This window comes from Phoenix dactylifera, chromosome 17 (genome assembly GCF_051530095.1).
Source record: "Phoenix dactylifera cultivar Ajwa chromosome 17, Ajwa_hap1_PhDact_Kaust_v1.1, whole genome shotgun sequence".
NCBI classification, from domain to species: domain Eukaryota; kingdom Viridiplantae; phylum Streptophyta; class Magnoliopsida; order Arecales; family Arecaceae; genus Phoenix; species Phoenix dactylifera.
Genome location: NC_143206.1, coordinates 465,196 through 488,809, shown reverse-complemented (window position 1 = coordinate 488,809; position 23,614 = coordinate 465,196). Strand labels below are relative to the sequence as shown.

Sequence of the window (23,614 nt, the reverse complement as noted above, 5' to 3'; positions counted from 1 at the left end):
ATGTTGGTCATCTGTGCAACTTAAAAAGTATTTTGTTTGTGATCTAATGTTACTTCAAAATCTCACATCGTTTCCATTCTTTAGTGTGATAGCATCAGTATAGGCTCTTACTTTCGGCTTAGCCTTCGCAATGGGATGGCAGAAATGTACTGGAGTTGTTTCTTATATTTCTACTCTCTCTGCAGATATAATTGTCACTCTCCTACAAATTCCATGCGATATATAGTTATTCAAGCATTTGTTGTTCTTCAGAAACAGTCGCTCAGATTAAAATTGCAGCATTTTGTTGGAAGCTTTGGTGGATGTCTGTGCCTTAATAAAGACGGTGTGCATTTCACATGGAAGTATGATTTTGAGTTCTTTTTAACTTTGGTAGTTCGACTCGTGAATCATGCCCCTTTGATAATTCAAATTACACAGCTGAACCGACCAAAAATAAACATGTGTCCCTTTGAATCAAAACATGTGTCCCTTGACTCAAAACATGTGTCCCCTTGTGTTAGTTGCCTACGTGCCCTTACATATACATTCAACCAAAAAGCTACAGAGCTATCAGATACCTATTCTACCATTAAACACTAAGGTCTGCATGCGTGAGGCTATGGTCGTGCATCTCTCTCTCGATGCAACCCGTCCGTTCCACTAGCATGCTTGCAAATGTGCTCTCTCATCATTTCATTTGCAACTGAGCCATAGTTCATGTCCTATTCAACAAATTAGTAACTCTGCAAAGTAGCTGCATCACATTAAACTCTCTAAATTCTCTAAATAGTTATATCTCATTAAACTCGATAATCTCTATGATGCATAGCCATTCCAACTTGTTGGGATTAGCTTTATGGATTTTGATTCGCCAAAGTATTCTTGTCTACGGTGAGCTTTAAAGGCTCATGAATTTTTATTCGTTAGGTATTTGTTAGTCAAGGTCGTCTGATATGTTATTTCAAGTGTATTACCTTCTTTCCCTTTGCAACCTTCAATAAAAATTAAAAATATGTTTTTTTTTGGAGCTTTCAAATCATCAGAGGGCTCTCATCGAAATTCTACCGGTGAGACTTTGTACAGGTCCACCAGCGCGCATGAAGCGACGTCCTTCTTCCATCCCGACCGATAGCTCCCCCGACTCCTCGGCATGGTCCCGCTCGGGCCGAATTTGAACCACAACAAGTATGAAGCTTCATTTTGCTTCTTCGTAGGTTTTAAAGAACTGTTGTCTCTTTTCTAATGTTGGCTTCACAGTTGAATTGTTTTCTTAATAATTCATTAGCAACTTGGAATTCCTCTAACTCAATAACATTTACCTCGAATTTCAAGATGGGGGGCTCATAGCTTTCTACATAGGTAGCATAAGAAATATTTGTGGATTTTATGTGACCCTTTTCGTTATCTATAATCAGTACTAATGAAGTCGAAAATATTCTGTCCAAAGTAATTCTTCTACTGGACGAGAAGTATATTTCTATGTCACTATCCGGTATCTCAATTATTTTTTCGGCCTTAGTTTTCTAAGCCTTCTTTGGGTTTACTGCTTGAGTTAGCATCCATTTTTCCAGAAGAATAATTTCTTCCCACGTAAACTGTTTTGGCGTGATCTAATTATTTTTAGGATTAGTGATGAAAAGCATCCTTAGCCCTGTAGGAGTGGCTCTCCTAGATCCAAAACAAATAGTTGACAAGGCTTTGTAGTAGACTCTATAGGTTACAACCATGTTTTCCATTCCTGGCTTCATTTCATTACCTGATGTTTGCACGTTCAATGTTAAGCAATCTAATATGTTAGGATCAGTTAATGAAACTGAGAAGTCAGGAAAGGTGTCCAAGAATGCAGGCCCATCGCTTAGGCTGGCTTCTATTAGACCGAGTAGAGAGTCAGGAAACATTAAATTTCTAAAGTCTCTAACGCATCTTAGAATGGTTGCATTAAGACCTTTTCTAGTTAAAGGCCATATTGCTACCTGTACCAAGCTTATATAGAGGTAGTTGTATTTTGACTGAAATCGGGCCCCGCTTAGATCCTTTGTTAGCAATATATCTCCTAACTAAATAAATAAATCTATAAATTCAATTAATAAAAATCTTAAAAGAAATAATATAAATGCATATCATTCGGCATCCAAATAATTCTATTTTAATACAAAATAAATCTATTCTAGCACAAAATAAATCTATGCATTTAATAAGTTTATATCATAGAATTTCAAATCCTACCAATCTACTAATATTAAATTAAAAATAAAGGTAGAAGAAAGTAGCCTGATTGAAAGCAGGTCGAAGCGCGTAGACGCTGTCCCAAAGAAGTATTTGCCCCCACGTACGGGTCACCCGGCAATCCTTCTCGGAGATACGACGACCCTACAACCTCTTCTTCGGCACGTCTCGGAAGAAGTCAAAGCGAACCCGATCGGACTTGCAGATCCAGCAAAGAACGGAATGAAAAGAACTAAATAAACTGAATAAAAATGTAAAAATAAAATTTGGAAGTGGCTAAGAGGGAGAAGAATTTTTTCAGAATTTTTCCACTATTTTTCTGAAATTTTTCGTGCTTCCAAAGAGATGAAATCAAGGGGTTTAAATAGGGGTTTTTACAGGGGCCGTTTGGTCATTTGCGGACGCGTTTTCAAACGCGTCCGTTTTCAAATGCGTAACGCCCGCTGGGCGTTACCTTTTCTCAAACGCGCACGCGGCCCGAGATTTTGGCCGCGTGCGCATTTAAGTTTTTTTTTTTCAACAATCCCCCACAAAAAAAAAATTTAAATAATTTTAAAATCAAAATAAAATGCTGGATATCTTATATTATGTAATAGGTGTAGGTACCTTTCGGTTTGAACCTTCACTTAGTGACAATTGATTACATCTGTGGAGCCAAGGTGGTCTTAACCTTGAACCTCGGTCCATGGCTCAGATTAAATCAACAACACACATAATATAGCCCGATCTGGGTTCTAAGCGGGTTGCGCTGTTATGGCCATGCGCAGATATCTATCATGTGCTTTTTAGGGAATCGCCCATTTCCCATAATCGCGGCCTCACGACTGCACATATAGGTGAGTCCTAATAAGGAAGCTAGCAAGGAAGCTCCTGCCTCTTGGGTCTCGGACTCATTAAGAGTTATACAAACGAACTCATCCTACCGCTTGCTTTTATGAGCACTAGCGCCATAGGGATGAGGAAAACATGAAATAGTGCTCCTCTTAGTCACACTCCGGTTTGTTTCTACCCATTGAACCTTTTAAGGTTGGGTTCCCACCGTGGTGATCTATCTTTATGGGCTAAGCCCCATCCCCTCGACGACTCTAGAACTACTGTTCTAGACAAGCCTTTAGTAAGCTGATCAGCCAAGTTATTTTCTGATTTAACAAAATTTAAGGCAACAACATTATTTTTTAATTTATATCTTAATGATTTATGACGCACTTTTAAGTGCCTGTTCATTTTTACATTGGCATTTTCTTGGTTGCACTTATCTATTGCAGATTTACAGTCACAATGTAAGGAGACAGGTGGTAAAGGTGACTCATCTACAGGAAGGTCTATTAGTAGATCTCTGAGCCACTCAGCCTCAGTACTAGTAGTGTCTAAAGCTATCAGTTCAGACTCCATGGTACTCCTAGATATTAAGGTTTGTTTGGTGGATTTCCAAGACACAGCAGCACCTCCTAGGAGAAAGACGTATCCTGTGGTGGATTTAACATCTAAGGTATCGCTGATCCAGTTGGCATCACTATAGCCTTCTAGAACAGCAGGAAACCCACTAAAGTGCAAACTATAGGACTTGGTACCCTTAAGATACCTAAGAATTCTCTCTAATGCTGTCCAGTGATCTCTATTTGGATTAATAGTATATCTACTAAGTCTATTTACAGCATATGCTATGTCTGGCCTGGTGTAGTTTGTTAGGAATCCTAGTGAGCCTATGATTTGAGCATATAGGCTTTGAAGGACAGGAGTTCCTAAGTTCTTCTTAAGATGAGTAGAGGGATCAAATGGAGTAGAGACAGGCTGACAATCGGAATAATTAAATTTATTAAGTATCTTGTCAACATAATGACTTTGGGATAACTCAATACTTTTTGCACTTCTAATTATTTTGGTATTTAAAATTAAGTCAGCTTGTCCCAAGTCTTTCATATCAAACTTATGAGTTAAGAATTGTTTTACTTCATCAATTATCTGAAGATCTGTCCCAAAGATCAGTATATCATCTACATAGAGGCACAAGATCACAAATTTGTGTCCAACTCTCTTGTGGTATACACATTCGTCTGTACTATTGATTTCAAATCCAAATGTCAGTATGGTTTCATCAAATTTCAAGTGCCATTGCTTGGGTGCTTGTTTAAGACCATAAAGAGATCTGACTAGTCTGCAAACTTTATTTTCTTGGCCTGGAATTTTAAATCCCTCTGGCTGGTCCATATAAATTTCTTCATTTAAGTCTCCATTTAGAAAAGCTGTCTTAACATCTATCTGATGAATCACTAATTTATGAATGGAGGCTAATGCTATAAGGACTCTAATAGTAGTAATCCTAGCTACAGGTGCATAAACATCAAAGAAATCTACCCCAGGTCTCTGAGTAAAGCCCTTGGCAACTAATCTAGCCTTAAATTTATCTACAGAGCCATCAGGCCTAAGTTTCTTCTTAAAGATCCATTTGCACCCTATAGTTTTACAACCAGGAGGAAGATCAGTCAATTCCCAAGTATGATTTTGGATAATTGGCTGCATCTCATTATCCACAGCTTCTCTCCAAAAAGGTGAATCCAAGGATTTCATTGCGTCCTCAAAGGTAGTTGGAGAGTCCTCTATAAGAAAAGTATAGAAGTCATCTCCAAATGTTTTCTCTACCCTGGATCTCTTACTCCTTCTAGGATCTGCTTCTACTTCTACTTCACTTGTCCTTATTTTACTAGAGCTACTAGCTATACCACTATCTACTCTAGTCTTAAGTGGAAAGGTGCCTTCAAAATATGTTGCATCTCTGGCTTCTATGATGGTGTTGTTACTAATATCACTTTCTTCTGAATTTATCACTAGAAATCTATTGGCATTACTATTGGCTGCATAACCTATGAATATGGCATCCACTGTTTTAGGCCCTATTTTCTTTCTCTTAAAATCAGGTATTTTAACTTTTGCCGAGCACCCCCACACTTTCAAATAGCTAAGATTAGGTTTTCTATGTTTCCAAACTTCATATGGTGTTAGATCATTATTTTTAGAGGGAATCCTATTAAGGATATAACAGGCTGAAACAAGAGCTTCCCCCCACAAATTTTCTGGCACTCCTGAGCTTATAAGCATGGAGTTCACCATATCCATTAAAGTCCTATTCTTCCTTTCTGCTACTCCATTTGATTGGGGAGAATAGGGTGCAGTCACTTCATGAATGATTCCATGATCTTCACAAAATTGAGTTATATCATTGGATGTATATTCACCTCCCCGATCTGATCTCAGAATTTTAATTTTCTTTTCTTGTTGGTTCTCAGCTTCGATCTTAAATATTTTAAATTTGCTGAGCACCTCATCCTTGGTTTTAATTAGATAGATATAACAGAATTTGGATAGATCATCTATGAAGGTCACAAAATATTTGTTACCTCCTCTAGAAGTTCTACCAGAGTCACAAACATCACTATGGATCAACTCTAATAGATCTGAATCCCTATTAACGGATTTAAAAGGCTTCCTAGGGAGTTTAGCTTCTACACAAATTTGACATTTCTCATGGTTCTTAAGATCACTTTTTGGTATTAGATTTAGGTTCATAAGTTGCTTAATTGAATTATAATTTACATGACCTAATCTACCATGCCAAATAGAAGGGGGTTCTATATTCATAATCAAATGATTTTCATTTATTAAAGGAGCTATTACATTCAACTTGAACAATCCTTCACTAAGGAATCCTTTTCCAATAAACATTACACCATGAGAAATTACAACCTTATTGGACTCAAAAACAAGACGAAAGCCTTGCTGGACAAGCAAGGAACCACTAATGAGATTTCTCCTAACAACTGGAACATGTTGGACGCCGTGCAGGGACAGGACTTTTCCAGATGTAAGCTTTAAGTCCACACGTCCTACTCCTAACACACGTGCCTCCGAGCTGTTTGCCATGATCACAGCTCCTCCACTTGAGATCTGGTAAGAAGAAAACCAGGAACGATCCGAACAAATATGAATACCAGCTCCGGTATCAATCCACCAATCTAGTGCTTGTAAAGTCATGTTAACTTCAGGAGTGAAGGAAACAGACCTGAAAGCTGTCTCAGAGGAGCCAGCGCCGGAAGTCACCATGTTGACTTGAGCACTGGATGTGTGTGGACCCTTCTTCTTAGATTGAAGAGGTGCAGTCTTCTTATAGAAGCACTGTGGAGACAAATGGTTGGTCCGACCACACACATAACAGAAACGAGCACCACCTTCCTCTTTCTTCTTCTTCTGCTCCTGGGATTGAATAGGCTTCCCATTGTAGTGGTGGTTAGGGTTTCTAGGGTTGTAGGGTTTCTTCTTGAAATTCTTACGGAAGGGTCGGTTCTGATTTTTCTTAGGAGGAGCTTCTACATTATATGCATTATTTTTAGATCCAGTAGAGGTATTATTTCTGAGCCTATGCTGCTCTTCAATCCTAATGGAGTTTAAGACTTGGGTTAGGGTGAGAATTCCTTGGGTATGGCTTAGGGTCTTAGCAAAATCAGACCAGGAAGTAGGTAGTTTATCTATCAAACAGGCTACCTGGAATGATTCATCCAAATTGGTTCCATTAGCCCTAAGCTGGTGGATCAGGGTTTCAAATTCATGAATTTGGTCATTCATAGGCTTTGAGTCCACCATCCTAAACTTATTGAAATCGGAGGCTTTGAACCTCTTTACCCCAGCATCATCAAGACCATATTTGCTATCTAGGGTGTCCCAGAGTTCTTTGGCACTCTTGGCTGTGTAATAGATATCATACAGCCTCTCAGAAAGAGCACCTAGAATTCTATGGATACAATGATAATCTATCTCATCAGGTGTCCTAGAGGGTGTGCTAGTGGAGGCAGAATGTTCAGTGTTGGAAGAGGTAGTTGGGTTGGACCCGTTATCAACTTCGATCGTACTTTCACCTATGGCTGAGATTAACCCTAATGTGGTGAGCCAGAACCGCATTTGGTTCTGCCACCTCCTAAAGTTATGGCCATCAAATTTTTCAGGTTTGGCACTAAGATGGTCACTAGTGTTTGAGGCCATAGGATCAGGGTTACAGAATAGTGACAGAAACCTGATTGAAATCAAAAAATCTATGTCAAAAGATTGCAGTAATATTTATATTGAACTTTGGATGTCTAATTGATATATCCAAAAAACTAATAGCCAGATCAGCTCCAGATCGGTGGTGGAGCACTAGGCTCACTTAAGTACCAGCCTTTCTTAGGCACGTATGCCTTTTTGACAAGCTTTTCTTAGACACTATTAGTTAGTGGATATAATCACTAGAAATCACACAAATTCAATATTTAAAATAACCTAAATGCAAATTTAAATTAGATATTGTGGATTAACTAATTTCAAAATTTTTCGTTTGAATTTTCCGAATTAGCAATGATTGATTACTAATTTAGTAGTAGCAAATTAATTATTTTAATTGAGATCTAAAATATCAATTTAATGAATTATATGTTAGATTTGAATTATTGCCTTATTGAAATAATTGATTACTAATTTTATGGCAAATCAATTATTGTAATTAAGATCTAAAATGTCAATTCAGCGAATTAAAATATTTATTCCTTTATTAGAATAATTTATTGAGATCTAATAAGTCAATTCAATAGATTAACTATTATGTATCAACCAATTTCCGAATTTCCCGTTTGAATGGGATCTGGAAATTACTCCTTGAGAAGTCCAAATGTAGGTATAATAAACCTCTTGGAGGTTAACCAAATTATTAACTCTTTAGAATAATTTATTATTGATGATGTGCTAGCAAAAACAATTATTGCAATTAAAATCTAATATGCCACAATTGCAATAAAGAATTTAATTAATTATATATTACTAACAAAAATAAATACTTCTTTGGATTGTTAGCAATATATCTCCTAACTAAATAAATAAATCTATAAATTCAATTAATAAAAATCTTAAAGGAAATAATATAAATGCATATCATTCGGCATCCAAATAATTCTATTTTAATACAAAATAAATCTATTCTAGCACAAAATAAATCTATGCATTTAATAAGTTTATATCATAGAATTTCAAATCCTACCAATCTACTAATATTAAATTAAAAATAAAGGTAGAAGAAAGTAGCCTGATTGAAAGCAGGTCGAAGCGCGTAGACGCTGTCCCAAAGAAGTATTTGCCCCCACGTACGGGTCACCCGGCAATCCTTCTCGGAGATACGACGACCCTACAACCTCTTCTTCGGCACGTCTCGGAAGAAGTCAAAGCGAACCCGATCGGACTTGCAGATCCAGCAAAGAACGGAATGAAAAGAACTAAATAAACTGAATAAAAATGTAAAAATAAAATTTGGAAGTGGCTAAGAGGGAGAAGAATTTTTTCAGAATTTTTCCACTATTTTTCTGAAATTTTTCGTGCTTCCAAAGAGATGAAATCAAGGAGTTTAAATAGGGATTTTTACAGGGGCCGTTTGGTCATTTGCGGACGCGTTTTCAAACGCGTCCGTTTTCAAATGCGTAACGCCCGCTGGGCGTTACCTTTTCTCAAACGCGCACGCGGCCCGAGATTTTGGCCGCATGCGCATTTAAGTTTTTTTTTTTTTTTTCAACATCCTTTGATCCCAAAAGTTGGATTGTCTTCTAGGTTGAATCTCTGAATGAGATTTTTCTATAGTCTTAATATAATAGTTGGCTCTATACAATAAGATACCTTGATAATATATTTCTTTAACATGTATTTTTGGTATTTTCTAATTTTCTATACTCTTTTCTAGAGCTTGAAAGCATATAGACCGAGAATTTTTGATAGATATTGCTCTAGTAAATACGAGTTTCTCTTGGTCGTCAATCCTAATGTTGCTCTTAGTGAGGGACTTAATGAATCTAAACATGATTTCGATTTGGTCTCAGATCATCTGGACAGTGCTCAATCACAGTCTCAAAAAGCCCTTAACACGCCCCCTCAGCTCAAATAGGTACAACACGGGACTCATTACTGCTCTACATGCCTTAGTAAACCTAGCCTTCCTCTTCACCACAAAGCTAGATAATACTACTTCCCCCAACAAAAAGCACCATGTGGCTTTAATATCAATTTACGCAAGCAGCGAGGTATATACTAGGTGCACTTTAGGCAAGCTGCGAGGTATATACTATGCCCGCACCAAGGATATACCAAGTGGCACAAACCTAGGACATAACTAGCAACTACGAACTAAGGTATCTATAAGCAGGTTAATATTGAGTAAACAAAACGAACATTATAATTAAACAAGGAGCAATTAATTACCTTAGATGGTCTGACTATGCGTTATAGTTCATTCTGGATTAACTGATATCCGAGCGTAATCCTATTAAGAATAGTTAGCCGTGCTATAGTACTGCTACAGTGTTTGCTACAGTTTTACTACAGTACTGCTGCAGTGTTTTGCTACAATATTTTATATCAGATCTGCATTCGACCCTAGTTTAAAAGAAAGATAACAAACTTAGGAATAAAGAAAATGTACTCCAGATACTTATCATTAAGATAAAGAGGATGCTTACGAAAGTTTCATAGACTTTTTATGCACACCAGTAGGGAGGATCACCCAAAACATAAACTTCACTCTAAACACACTCTTAGCTAATTACAATGGATTTACAGAGAGGGATAGTTCGGGAGTGAAAGAAAATGAGAATATCGAAAGAGAGGGAAAGTGGATATGAGAGAGACAGGGAGTGGATCAGAATGGATGGATGAGAGGGGATATGGGTGGAAAGGTGAGTGGAGATGGAAGTAGAAGTGGAAGTGTGGGAGAGAGTTGAGGAGAGAGAGTGGAGGTTGCAAGTGTGTGGATGCCCTGCGGATAAGCCTTCTATCCCATTTTGTAGGTGAGGAGCTCCTCCAAGTTTAAGCCTCGTTTGAGTTCGAGACTCAATTCTTTCCGAATTATGTTGGGTACTTCGGTCAGTTGCCTTGGAGAAAATCTTTACTATTGATGTCACTTCAAGTTTTTACTGTAGGCACCGGGGGCGAATTTTGCCGGTAGATGTCCTGTCGGATTTTTGCCGCAGACAACTTTGTCCCAACTTTTTATTACGGACATCCTAGAGGAAATCTAGATGTTACTTCATTTTTTTTACTGAAGTCATCTGAAACCACTATTCTTGAACATCTCGTTGCAGTGGGTTTTTCTCCTGATTTCTTGGCTGGAATCCTTTTCTGTCTGATGACATTTTTTTTCTTTTTTCTTAACTTCGGAGATGGCCAATATACTCAGAGTTGATGTGGAGTAGAGAGGCGGTCTTCGATATCATTATCCACTTGGGCGAGGCATTCCCTGATGCTTTCTTGAACCAGTAGTTCATACTGGACTTCTTCTAGGTAGTTGTGGATGTTTAAAAGGGGTTCCCTTGAACTTTCTTCAACCTGAACATCTACCTCTAATTCGGTGGTTACCCGAATCCTGCCGTTCGACCAACATTTCTGATGCTCCAATTCCTTTGCTTTATAGTACAGTTCAACATAAGAAGAGATTTTGCATTTCTTAAGGTCAAATGCATCTAAGCGGTCCTTTTCCTCTGTTATAGATCCTTTGGGCATATCTTCGCCATGGCCAAGTCATCTGATATGGACGCATCACCTCTGCTATTTCTCGTTCTTCTATTCCACTATAGATTTCTACCTTTAAAAAATCTTCATCTCCTTTTACTTCATATAGCAGAGTAGCCACCACTGCGGAAAATATTTGAAGGGTGGCAAAGCAGTCTAGCGAAATCAACCTAATAAGCCCTTTGTTCATGGCTCTGATCTGGTTCTCATTGGTGAAGGTGTTTAAAGAGTGTATAGCTAGCTTGGGAAATTTGAGGTCGTTTATTAGGAACATTTTTAGTTCCATGAACAATCTGTTGATCTTATGAGGTTGTGTTGCCAGATCGTGCATAACTTCTAGGAGTTCTTTGGTTAGAACATTTTGAGCCTTTTCCTAACAAGTCTAGCCTTTTGAATTTGACCATTGAGGGTGTCCCTGTTAGGTTACAAAGACCATAGAGTGTAATTAGTTCCGGATTTCCTTCAGATGATTGTTCGCCTGACACTTTAATCTGTTCCTTAATAGTTCTTAGTGTTTTCTCTTTTTCTGCTAAATGGTGAACTAGGCTTGTCATAGCCCCCCTAATATCTTTTTTTTGTTTAAGATATGATTTTCCTAGATTCCATTTCTATGGAATAAGTTTCAGAAGAAACCCCTGGGTTAAAAATGGGAGATATTAGCTGGGTTTCAGCTCAGTGCATTTTCTTCTCAGTCTCCCTTTGGGGTAGTTTTCCCAATGATTGTCATTTTGGAATTGGAATGGTATGCACCTTCTTGTGTTCCATTTCCCTACAAAAATTCATGGGAGACGAAGTCAGGAAGGGAGTTTGTTACCCCTTTTATATATTCGATGTTAATCAAAGCATTAGCGTATTGCTTGCCATCAGGCAAAGATTTGTTAAGATACTAGATTTTTAATAATTTTTTGTAAAACATCTTTTGCTGCATTACAGGTGATGCATAGGAGAATGCATTGGTTTAACAAATCTCCCTAAAGTTTTGTAATGACTTTGAAGCTGGCAAGTATTTTTGTTTAATTGTCGAATACTTCTTATGCGTATCATTCCAAGTGCGAGAGGTAAATCTTACCAACTGCGCCTTGTTATCCCTTCTTTTGTTCAGTGAACATCCATATTCATGGTCAGATGCATTTGTTTCAATGATTTTAAATACATCTTAATGAAGTTTTAGATAGGAAAGGTATTTTAACTTTTCTTTTATTTGTCTTATTGATTTTGCATGTTACTCCATCCATGCAGCTGGATTTTTCTTCAATCGATCTGTTAAAATTTATTTATCCTTTGCAAGAGATTCATAAAACTCGAAAATATAATTAAGGCATCCTAAGAATCTTTGCAACTATTTTTTATCATTAATTTCATTAGGATGTTTATCTGTAAATTATGTAACTCTATTTATGAGAGCGATTTGATCATACATAATCTAAAATCCTAAAAACTGTGTTTCTGCTTGAAATAGTTTTATGTTTCCTGTAGAAACAGCTAATCCATTTCTTATTATTACTTTACAAAATATATTGAGGTGTTTCTAGTGTTGGTCTATATTTTTTGAAAATAATTAGTATATCATCAATATATACTATGACAAAACTAGTATATGGAAGAAATATTTCAGTCGTGATCTTTTGAAATTTCGGAGGGTACATTCTTTAATCTGAAAAGCATTACGTTCTATTTGTAATATCCAAAAGGGATGGTAAACACCGTTTTGTAACGGTCGTCTTCTTTTATTTGGATTTGCCAGGATAACAATTTCATATCAAACTTAGAGTATATTCGAGATCCTTGGATCCTCTTATGAGATCTTGCTTGTTAGGAATTGGATATCTCATCCATTGTAATACTTTGTTTTGAGGCATGTAGTTGATTACTAGCCTAGGGACTCCTCTTTCCTTTTCAGCCGCATTTTCGTTATAGAATGCAGCACAGCTCCAAGGAGAGGAGCTTTTTCTAATTTGTTTTTTCTCAAGTAAAAATTCGCTTTCATCTTTGCATATTTCTAAAAGTCTTTGATTCATTTGTATAGGCCTAGCCCTAGTCAAAATTTTTTGTTCATCAAACTCAGGAACAGAAGGTAAGCTTATTTGATATTTTTTTCGGTACCAAAATATTGAGTGTAGCTCAGCACAAATGCTCTCTTTAAATTGATTTTTCAAAGCCCTCTTGGAACTTAGGATTGGATAGGGCTTTATCTATCCTAGTATTTTGTATTTCATATGATAGCTCATTAACAAACCTTTCTTTGTATTCAATCACTTCTTTTAGCTTATTGAGAAAAGATGCTTCAAGTTTGGAACAAAATTTGAATATTTGCCATTTACCATCAATTTGGGTTGTAATACCCTCTTCTATCACTGTAAAGGGGATTTCTAGAATAACTCCTTGTCATAGATTTTTAACTAATAAGAATGTTGTCTTAATATAGGTTTTTCTTATATAGACATGAATATCTGGGATTTTTTTAAAACTTACCCTAAGTTCTCCACCATTGCCTGTATAAACTTTATGGGTTGATTTTTTAAAGTACCTGGAAGGGATTAATCTTCCTCTAATGCAGTTTACATTAGCTCCTGAGTCTACTAGAGTTCTGTGTTTGAATTAAATTTCTTTAATTTTATACTGGATTTCACAATACCATTTGGGTTTCATGAATCTTTCTATAGAGCATGTAAACTCTAAAAGTTCTTCTTGTACTAAGTGGTTCTTGTCTGATTCTACGATCTGCTCTAGTTCTTCATCCATCCTTTCCTCGGATTTTCTTATTTTCAAAAGTTCTAACTTTTCCTTTAATAATTGTATTTTTTTATTAGGTTTTTTCCCTTAATAAGTTGTCAGGACTCGTTTTCTTATTACTCTACTTGGACTTCCTTAGTCTTTTGAAGACTTCATCAAGAGAATTGAAATCATGCCTTTTTTTCAAAAATTTGGAGGGATTTTACCTCCTGACCCTTTGTCATGGTAAAGAACTTGGTGAGCTGATTCCTTCACTCCTCTAGGTCTTTTAGAGAATCGATCATATTTATAATAAACTATTCTTCATTAGTCAATACCATTACATCAGCATCACTGGATTGACCTTTCGCTGTAATATTCATCATGGCATGAACAACTTTTGATTTCATCTTCCTCTTCAATGTCTAGGTTTAGATTACTAATGAGGTCTTCTAATTTTTCTTTTATTTCATCGAGGTTGTTACCTTTGGCAATCTCTTAAATTTTCTTCTTGATTTCTCTTTTATTGCATCTGTTTGCGTTATGTCCTCTTCGCTTGCATTTGTAGTAGGTTGGAGTTTTCGGTGGAGGTGGTGTCCATTTCTTTCCTCCTTTTCCATATACTTTGTCAATCTTTCTTTTGGGATTTTTCGGAGCTTTTTTATCATAATACTTCTTCTTATATTCTTTTGATTTTTTGTTTCTTTTGATATGGTTTGTCTTGTTGGAATCCAAATTGATAGCAAAAATCACCTAGCTCTTTCTTCCCATCATCTTCTATTTTTTCAATTGATCCTGAATTTTTAGGTAATTACACAGTTCAACCCCAACTCTCTAAATTTTTTGGGCTACTTTGCCCATGTCTAACTGGCTATAAAATATTCTTCCTTCACCCTCATTTCTTAAATGAGTCTTAACCATTTTTCCAAATAAGAGTCGAAGAACCAAGATGAATTTCTCTTTCCAAAAGTGAAAGAGTACATTTAGGATTAATGTCTGATGGTTGATTTGTCAAAAAAAATGCTGTCAGGGTCTCTCTTTACAGAGTTCAGGATTTCTTGCGACTGTTGTCCCAAAAAGCCCGCAACTACCATCTGAGCCGCAACCTTTTCTGAATTTCCATGGACTTTTATAAGCATTAGAATACATAATCATCTGATGACATATGGTGAATATTTGGTATTTTGTAAATACATCAAGATTCTATTCGACCAGGCTTCTTCTGTCAAACTGAACTGCAACTTCATTGTCGGGTGTTTCCTCGAACTGCAAGTCTGCATGTGTGGGTCTAGGATAATAATTTTAATCTTAGAGGCTTAAACTATTTGTTCATAGGCTGAGATTTTATTTACCTCATCATCCTTTATGGGTTTTCTTGGTGATTTGTCTTCTCTTTCTTCTGAAGGAGTATCCTCTTCTGAGTTTTTTTCTTCAGAATTTTCTTTAGATAGATGATTTATTGTGTCTTTAATTTTAAGAGAAGACTCCTCATTGATAATTCATGAATTAATTTCTCCAAAAAGGACAGTCCTAGTTTTACTCCTGAGTCCGACTCATGAGATGTAAACATAGGGGCAACATTTTTTAATGAAGATGTTTTACTATTTTTTTGGGGTGGCTTAACTTGTTTTAGTTGAGGAATCTTTTTACCATCAGGGACAGTATGTACTATCATATCTGTCTCTTCTTTCTTTTCCAGAAGGATTGTTTCAATTTTCTTCATTTGCTTTTCTATTGATCTAAGAGCTATATTTGTGAAGTTTTGTTACTCCACTATTTGTTCCAAATGATCGATCTTGGTGGTTTCGTTAAGTCCTTTAGTGCATACTTTTAATGGACTAGCTCGTACTCCTCCTACTTATATGGTTTTGAAGGGCGGATTTACAAACTCCACTTCAACCCCTCTAGCTATCTTCCATGTGTTTGAAAGATATTTGATAACTGCTACCTGTATGTCTGCGGAACAGCTCAAGCCCTTACAAAATATTCATTTTCATACCAATCAAAAAAGAGAATGTTCCTTTCTTCTACCCTCATTTGATGTGGTATATTTCTCTGATGAAGCTTTATTTTGCTTCATCGTTGGTTCTAAAGAGCCATAGTCTCTTTTCTCTATTGGCTTTAGAGTTGAAGTCTTTTCTTAATAATTCTTTATCAATTTGGAATTCCTCTAACTCAATAACATTTACCTAAAATTCCGAGATGGATTTTATGTAATTTTTTAGATCTATACTTTTATATCAACTTTGTCTTCTGTCACTCTACCTAATTTTTCTCAGATAGAGAGCTTGATCAAAATTTTATTCGTAAATAAAACTTTCGATTTGACCAACCCATTTCAGGACCTAAACGATGGAATTTCATCTCAGATTCAACCCCCTAGGGTGTTAACCTAAAGTTATAGATCTCGAAAGGTTATTTCATTTCAAAAAAAAAAAAAAAAAATCTCAATTGAGCGTCGTATGACCAACTTATGGCCTCTAGAAGTTTCTCTTCTAATTCGGCTTCCTGTTGTGGTAGATCTTGCTCCTGAATCATATCCAGTCCTGTTCATCGTAGTTAAAGTAATCTATATCAAGTTTAAGGATCCTTCTGAAGATAAGAAGATGGATAATAAATTAATATACACTCTCTCTAATTGAACTCTCTTGGGTTTGCTCAACCATACACCACTGAAAGAGCTGTTTCACCCTTCTCATTTCTCAAAGGACAATTGTTAAGCCCTTCACTCCAAGCTTTCCTGAGCCCCAAGGTCTCATTTTTTTGATAATATTAGTTCTATTGTAGTGAGCGGAAAACTAGCTCCTGTGTCTCTCTAGAAAACAATCGGAAGCACCGTCCTCATTCTGTACGGAGATCGAAAGATGTGTTGATTGCGAACTATCATATAAACCTAGTCAGAATTAAAGACCGCGCAACTTGTATAAAGATGAGATGAGACATGAGTGGCTGTTCCAAGGAAATTTGTTAATAGGAGATGGCTGTGAGTTGTCTTTGAGTCCACTGTTTGTTTTCTGCTCCAAAAATACATCTAAACGTAAGAACAAATCTGCTGCTTTATTCTACCAGAAAGTGAATAAAATAAAATTCATGCTATTAGTTTTAATATTAGTATGTTTTAGTATAATCTTGAAAAAGGAAAAGTCATCATTAATTTTATTAAATAATGTCTATAACAGAACCATGTGTCTGCACATAGATTAATTAAGGAGAAATTCTAGCGCAAGAAATGAATTCCAGCTCCTGTTGCCTCACATTTTTATTTCCTTGAGAGGCCGCCTAAATTAGAGAATACTCTCAGCTACAGTTATTCCCTTCCAATACAAGGCCAACATTTAGGAATTTATTCGTACTCCAAATAAACCCAACTCAAACCGTCGACCAGTGCCATCAGGTGAGCTAAGTTCTTCTAGAACGCAGAAGGAATGGGGGGAAATTTGGAAGAAAAAGGGACGAGGCAAAGAATCGCCAATACCTTCAGCTCCCAGTAATGACTTGCCTGCCTCCAAAGGATGATGCTCCTGGGAACGGAGAGATGCACGATCCAAGCTTCGCAGAAGGTGGTGAGTACAAAAGCCGGAGTCACTCCTATGGGGAGCCTTAAATCAAAAACAAGGAGCCCCAAGCTTTCTCAACGTGGGGTCCAGCAGAAAGCTGCAAAACGCTCCTCATTTAACTTTTTCACTTAAAGCTGGTTTATTTATTCGTAGAAAAATAGCCGTCGGGTTGTTTGAGCGAGCCGCGCCCTCGAAAATATGGCCGTTGGAGCTCCGTAACGGCTAATTTTTGCTCTTCGCTTGGCCCTCTTTTTTTTTTTTTTGACCGACCGTTGGAGACTCGAGCAACAGCAACTTTTTTCCACGGAGGTCCCCTTTCCTTTTAAATTCTCCACCCCGGTTTGCCGTCATCACTCATTACCATACCTCTCTCTCTCTCTCTTTCTGAGTTCAATCCCCTACCTTCCTGCTGCTTCTCTGGCCAAAGAGAAAGAGAGGTTATTATAATTCAAAAAGATGAACGACCTGATGACCAAATCCTTCCTCAGTTATGTGGACCTCAAGAAAGAGGCTCTCAAAGACCTGGAATCCGGGGCAGAGGAGGATGGCATCGAGATGACAGCAGCTGCGGCGGATGAGAACCTCCGTCGCTTCTTCGAGGAGGCCGGGCTGGTGAGGGAAGAGATGGGCTCGATCCGGGACCTCCTGGCGCGGCTCCAGGACGCCAACGAGGAGAGCAAGTCCCTCCACAAGCCGGAGGCTCTCCGCTGCCTCCGGGACCGCATCAACGCCGACATCGTCCAGGTGCTCAAGAAGGCCCGGGCCATCCGTGCCCGGCTGGAGGCCATGGACCGGTCGAATGCAGCCAACCGGAGGCTCTCCGGGTGCCGGGAGGGCACCCCGGTCGACCGGACGAGGACGTCCGTGACCAACGGGCTGAGGAAGAAGCTCAAGGAGCTGATGATGGACTTCCAGGGGCTGAGGCAGAGGATCATGGCGGAGTACAACGAGACGGTGGAGCGCCGCTACTTCACCGTGACGGGGGAGGTCCCCGACGAGGACATGATCGAGAAGATCATATCCAACGGGGAGAGCGAGGAGCTGCTGAAGAAGGCCATCATGGAGCACGGGAGGGGGAAGGTGCTGGCCACCCTGCACGAGATCCAGGACCGGCACGACGCGGCCAAGGAGATGGAGCGAAGCCTGCTGGAGCTCCACCAGGTGTTCCTGGACATGGCGGTCTTGGTGGAGGCCCAGGGCGAGCAGATGGACAGCATCGAGCACCACGTCACCAGCGCGTCCCACTACGTCAAGGATGGGACCAAGGAGCTCCGCTGCGCCAAGGAGTACCAGAGGAGCAGCCGCAAGTGGTTGTGCATCGGGGTGCTCCTGCTGCTGATCCTTATTCTGGTCATCGTCATCCCCATCGCCACCAGCTTCAGTAAATCCTAGACTGCGGATCAGTGTTCTCCTCCTTGTGCATTCCAGCTTCTTTCGAGGGTTGGAGTTCTGCTCAAGCTCCTCACAGAGTCCGAAAACTGCTGCCGATAGGCGTGCAACTCGGTGGTTAGATTTCCTCCGTGGATTGCTTCTTTTTTCCTCTTCCCTCTGCTGCATTCTTCTCCGGGTTCTTCTTCTATTTTATTTACATGTCAGGATCTATCCATGTGTGATCATAAATTTTCTCTTTGATTTCGAATACTTACGGGAAATGGTTCTTTGTTTCATGCCAGTGAATCTTATCAAAAACATACCTGCATATTATTTGGGTTGCTCCCTCCAGTGATTAAAAAAAGGAAAGGTTCGTAGATAGGCATGCCCTTGCTTTGCTGGTATTGGATGAATAAGTGGCAAAAGCCAATAGCCAATAGGTTATTGTAAATTTTGTGTTCAAGCATTCTATTTGCTTGAGTGGTCTAAACCTGTTTGTTTAAAAGAGGAGAGCAGAAATGGCTAACAAGAGCCCTGTAAAGAAGCATGCTTTTTAGGCCTCATAGCAATGAAAAATGGAACTTACGGCAGCTTCATCTTGGCAGGTATTAGTCATCCTAACATCGTCAGCAACGTCCTCTGAGAAAATAAAAAGAGAGAAAATCACCAGCAACTTCCCGAGTGATGACATGATGATAGGTGATAATAGCATCAAACCTATTGGTATAAAATTAAGAAAAAATTTACAATTTTACTCACTCTACTTTAGTCTCATTCACACATCCTCCAGTTTAAAAATTTTTAATTGAATTAAGTAGCATATGGATCTACCTATAACCTGTGTCTACCACTTAATGCCATTAATGTACCAGCCCAAATGGCGAAATTAACATAGGTGGGGTTGAATCTTTACCATTGCTGCAGTTTGTTGTTGTCAAAGTTGGAGTAGGTTTTGTTGGATTTTAGGACCTGTGATGTTTGCTCTAATGTTACCATTCACTTTGCCGTGTGCTTGATGGATTGTTCATGATGCATGAGGGTTTGTGTCGATCGGTTTGCTTTTTTAATTAGTACCAATCATGTTTCTTTTGAGGCTGACATTCACTTCAAATGCCATGTGCTTGATGAACAGTTCATGTTTCTTATGATGCTTCTGCTATAGCTGACATATGATTGAGTGCTATGTGTTTGAATGTTTTTAAAACTGCTAAACTGACCACCCATTTTCCACCGACTCCTCAACAAAAAAGCATAGTGCCAACCAAAATCATACAACAAGGCCCAGTTGATATTGCAGTTGGAGGACCAAAACGTATTCCTTGGTGGGCTACAAGCTCTTTTAAATGATTTTAAGGTGTTTGATAAAAATTAAAAAACATTCTATCCTCTCAAAAAGCTGAAATTAGGGAAAAGTTTTAATCTATAGCTTTGGGACAAAAGTTCTGCTTGAGAAAACACTGGAAGTTGTTTTTGTTCTAATAAAAGTTCTATTAAGTTATGCAATGAAAAAAATACCCATGCTACTTCATATTATAATATAATATAACAAAACCTAATATAATATGATATGCTATATAATATGATAATATAATATAATATAATATAATATAATATAACATAATATAATATAGGATTTTTTGGTGTAAAATACTCTCCGAAATATTGAATTTTGTGTGAATATCCTTCCAAAATTGATATTTGCATGTATACCTTCGTAAAACACATATTTTGTTATTCTACCCCTTTTTTATCCTTGTTTTTGCATATGTGCTTGCGCCATCTAACGTTGTTAAAAAATTAATGGTTTCAAATTAAAATGACTAAAATATCCTTAATGGATAGATGTGCAAAAAAAAATATTTATAAGCCGATCGTAATGGAGGACAAAAAAATAATTTCAAAATTTTATTTTATTTTTAATTAAAATAAATTTGGTTTTTATTAACGATGTTAGAAGAACCATTATATTAGGAGCATTTATGTAAAAATAGTGTTTATGAGGGTACAGAAATAAATATAAATTTTAAAAGAGTATTCATGCAAATTTAAATTTTTAGAAAAATATTTATGCAAAAAATCTTATAATATAATATAATATAATATAATATATATATTATAGTATAATAATATATTATTATAATATAGTATAAAATCTATACTATATTATAATATAGTATAATAAAATTATTGTTTCCACCATATCTTGACATCCGAGGATACATGTGTGCACAACCACATGGTAGTGCATAGATAACGTAAAAATGAAGGAGTTCTTAAACTAAAAAGGTTTCAAACTAAAAGGACTCTCGAACTAAATACCTAAACAAGGTACTCAAAAGCGAAAGCTCAGGCATTATTGAGTTTTTCTTGAGAAGCAGACCAAGTAGTTGAGGAACAGTCTCAGGTGTATATGACACCTTACAAGCCAAGGAGAGCATCAGCTAGTGCAGGATAAAGAGCCGGTAAAAGATAGACCGAGTGGAAGGTTGCTTGGGGATGCCTTTCGACGAGAAGCATGTTGGTCAGGAGGGGCATCAGGATATCATTGTACTATGTTAGGTGTCCCAATATTGAGGAGACTATCAACCATGTCCTACTAGAGTGCCCGCGGGCAGCACGGATATGGTGGAGGGCCTCCTTTTCTTTACCTCAGACTGTGGCTCCGCCGACAAGTTTCTCCATTAGCTAAGGGAGGCCATGCGGAACCCGAAGAGGCTGGTATGGGGGATCACTAGCGCTTACTTGGCGTACCATATATGGCTGGACAGAAATGCCTGGGTCTTTGAGGATGACCGGGCACCCCTGAGGGTTGTGGTGGAGAGATCCGAAGCCATGACTCGAGACTGACTGCAGCGGGAGGGTGACGCTTGGTTGGACTGACGGCCATCGGAGCGGAGCTAAGGGCAGCATGGGAAAGCATTACATATGCGAGATGGGTGTTAAAGGCAGAGTGCATCCTGCTTGAGGGGGATTCAGCTATCGTGATTGATTGGATTCGTCTGGTGGAGCCGAGGAGGGGTGACAACCCTCTGTTGAGTGACATTTGGAGGATGGCAGGCGACTACAAGGCCTTTCAAGCTATACATGTATACCATGAAGCGAACAAGGCTACGGATTGGGTCGCCTCCTTTGTTGCATAGCATTCTGGTGAGGTCCTTTGGACACACCAGAGGTCTCCCCTATTTCATTTTGTCATTTATTGTATCTTGATTCTGCTGGTTGTACTCAAGTTAGAGTAGTATAAGCAGCCGTTGTAACCACAAAAGAAAAAAAAGATAGACTGAGTGAAGGCCAACCATGTTGAGTTTGAGGCTAATCAGATATAATGATCTATAGGATTACCCTATTGGCCTAGCAAGATGATTGTTATACAATTTGGGACATTGATGGTTATCAGGATATAAAGAGTGGAAGAATAGTTGGACCTAGTCATTGAAACTATCAAGGAAAGTGAAGACTGGATATGGATAGATGTTCACACTAGATATAGATAATTATGAGACCGTTTAAAATGTATTGTACAAATAGTGGAGTGTAATTCTCAGAAAAAGATCTTGATCAATTAAACACTATCATTTATCTTTATCTTTATCTTTACTTTGTTCTTACATTCATCTTTAATTTTCTTCCTTTATTTACCTTGCTTTATCCTAATTTACATGTAATTGCTAGTGTAGATGGGGGCCAACGATGTTGAGTTTGAGGCTAATCAGATATAATGATCTATAGGATTACCCTATTGGCCTAGTAAGATAATTGTTATACAATTTGGTACATTGATGGTTATCAGAGTGGAAGAATATTTGGACCTAGTCATTGAAACTATCATGGAAAGTGAAGATTATATGTGGATAGATGTTCACACTAGATATAGATAATTACGAGACCGTTTAAAATCTATTGTACAAATAGTGGAATGTAATTCTCAGAAAAGGATCTTGATCAATTAAACACTATCATTTATCTTTATCTTTATTTTTACTTTATTCTTACATTCATCTTTAATTTTCTTCTTTTATTTACCTTGCTTTATCCTAATTTACACGTAGTTGCTAGTGTAGACTTTAGCCCCATCTATGACCTACATACTATCATTTATCTTTATCTTTATCTTTACTTTGTTCTTACATTCATCTTTAATTTTCTTCCTTTATTTACCTTGCCTAATTTACACGTAGTTGCTAGACTCTAGCCCCATCTATGACCTACATACTATCATTTATCTTTATCTTTATCTTTACTTTGTTCTTACATTCATCTTTAATTTTCTTCCTTTATTTACCTTGCCTAATTTACACGTAGTTGCTAGTGTAGACTCTAGCCCCATCTATGACCTACATACTATCATTTATCTTTATCTTTATCTTTACTTTGTTCTTACATTCATCTTTAATTTTCTTCCTTTATTTACCTTGTTTTACCCTAATTTACACGTAGTTGCTAGTGTAGACTGTGGCCCCATCTATGACCTATATACTCCTCTATCAAGTAGGTAGTATCGCGGTGATGAAAGTTCTTGAAACTCAAGCCATCAAGATCCACACTACCAACTCTTTTATTCTAACCTTTTTTTATAGTTTCTGACACCGATGGTGTGCTCGTGCACTTGCATGATCTCGCCAAAACCCCACGCACCATCCCCCACCCTTTTCTTTGTGGACAATCCAACAGGCAACATATCTATTTTGGCATGCCCGGTGGAACTGTACGGGTAGCTATTATAATGCCATTCATGTTATTGGGCTAATGCGCCCCTCAATGGAAGTATTGGCCTATCTACATTGAAGATGAAACCCTCATGTCAGAATCTGCTGATGAGGCTTTACCTGGCACCATACAACACCAGCAGAGCATCCGAACCAACCGAATCTCAGGTTAATTTTTTCTGCTGTTCCGTTGTACTCAACCAACTCCCTTACAGATCTAGAGCTTGGCTTACATTGGACAATAATTATGACCATGACATATCGTTTACTTAGTTAAGCTGAAAGATGGACGGCTTTTGCTGGCAGTCATACAGAGGCTCAAAGTTGCCTCCTCCATAGATGACGGTGATTCCTTGGGTGAAATAATGTCATTAGAGGAGATAATGGAAATTAAATTTTCAATCTAGCAGTGATTGATAGCAAATATCTTCATACACATCACCTAAACCTACAACAGGACACAGATCAAGCTATCTGTTTCTGAAACCAAGA

General features: G+C 37.8%; 1 protein-coding gene and 2 long non-coding RNA genes across 3 annotated transcripts; 2 read left to right on the top strand and 1 right to left on the bottom strand.

Annotated features, from left to right (window-relative positions):
- Nucleotides 1–864: 864 nt before the first annotated feature.
- LOC149750985 (uncharacterized) lies at nt 865–10,087 on the bottom strand. Its single transcript, XR_016398813.1, has 2 exons — nt 8,793–10,087; nt 865–2,015 (listed from the first exon to the last, which is right to left on the bottom strand). It is a non-coding gene; the product is annotated as an uncharacterized LOC149750985 (long non-coding RNA).
- Nucleotides 9,964–12,343, top strand: LOC149750984 (uncharacterized). The gene is made up of 2 exons (XR_016398812.1): nt 9,964–10,055; nt 11,710–12,343. It is a non-coding gene; the product is annotated as an uncharacterized LOC149750984 (long non-coding RNA).
- A 5,026-nt stretch (nt 12,344–17,369) lies between these two features.
- Nucleotides 17,370–18,586, top strand: SYP111 (syntaxin of plants 111). Its single transcript, XM_089928014.1, has one exon. The coding sequence runs from the start codon at nt 17,502–17,504 to the stop codon at nt 18,435–18,437; it is 936 nt and encodes a 311-aa protein (XP_089784140.1). The 5' UTR covers nt 17,370–17,501; the 3' UTR covers nt 18,438–18,586.
- Nucleotides 18,587–23,614: the final 5,028 nt, after the last annotated feature.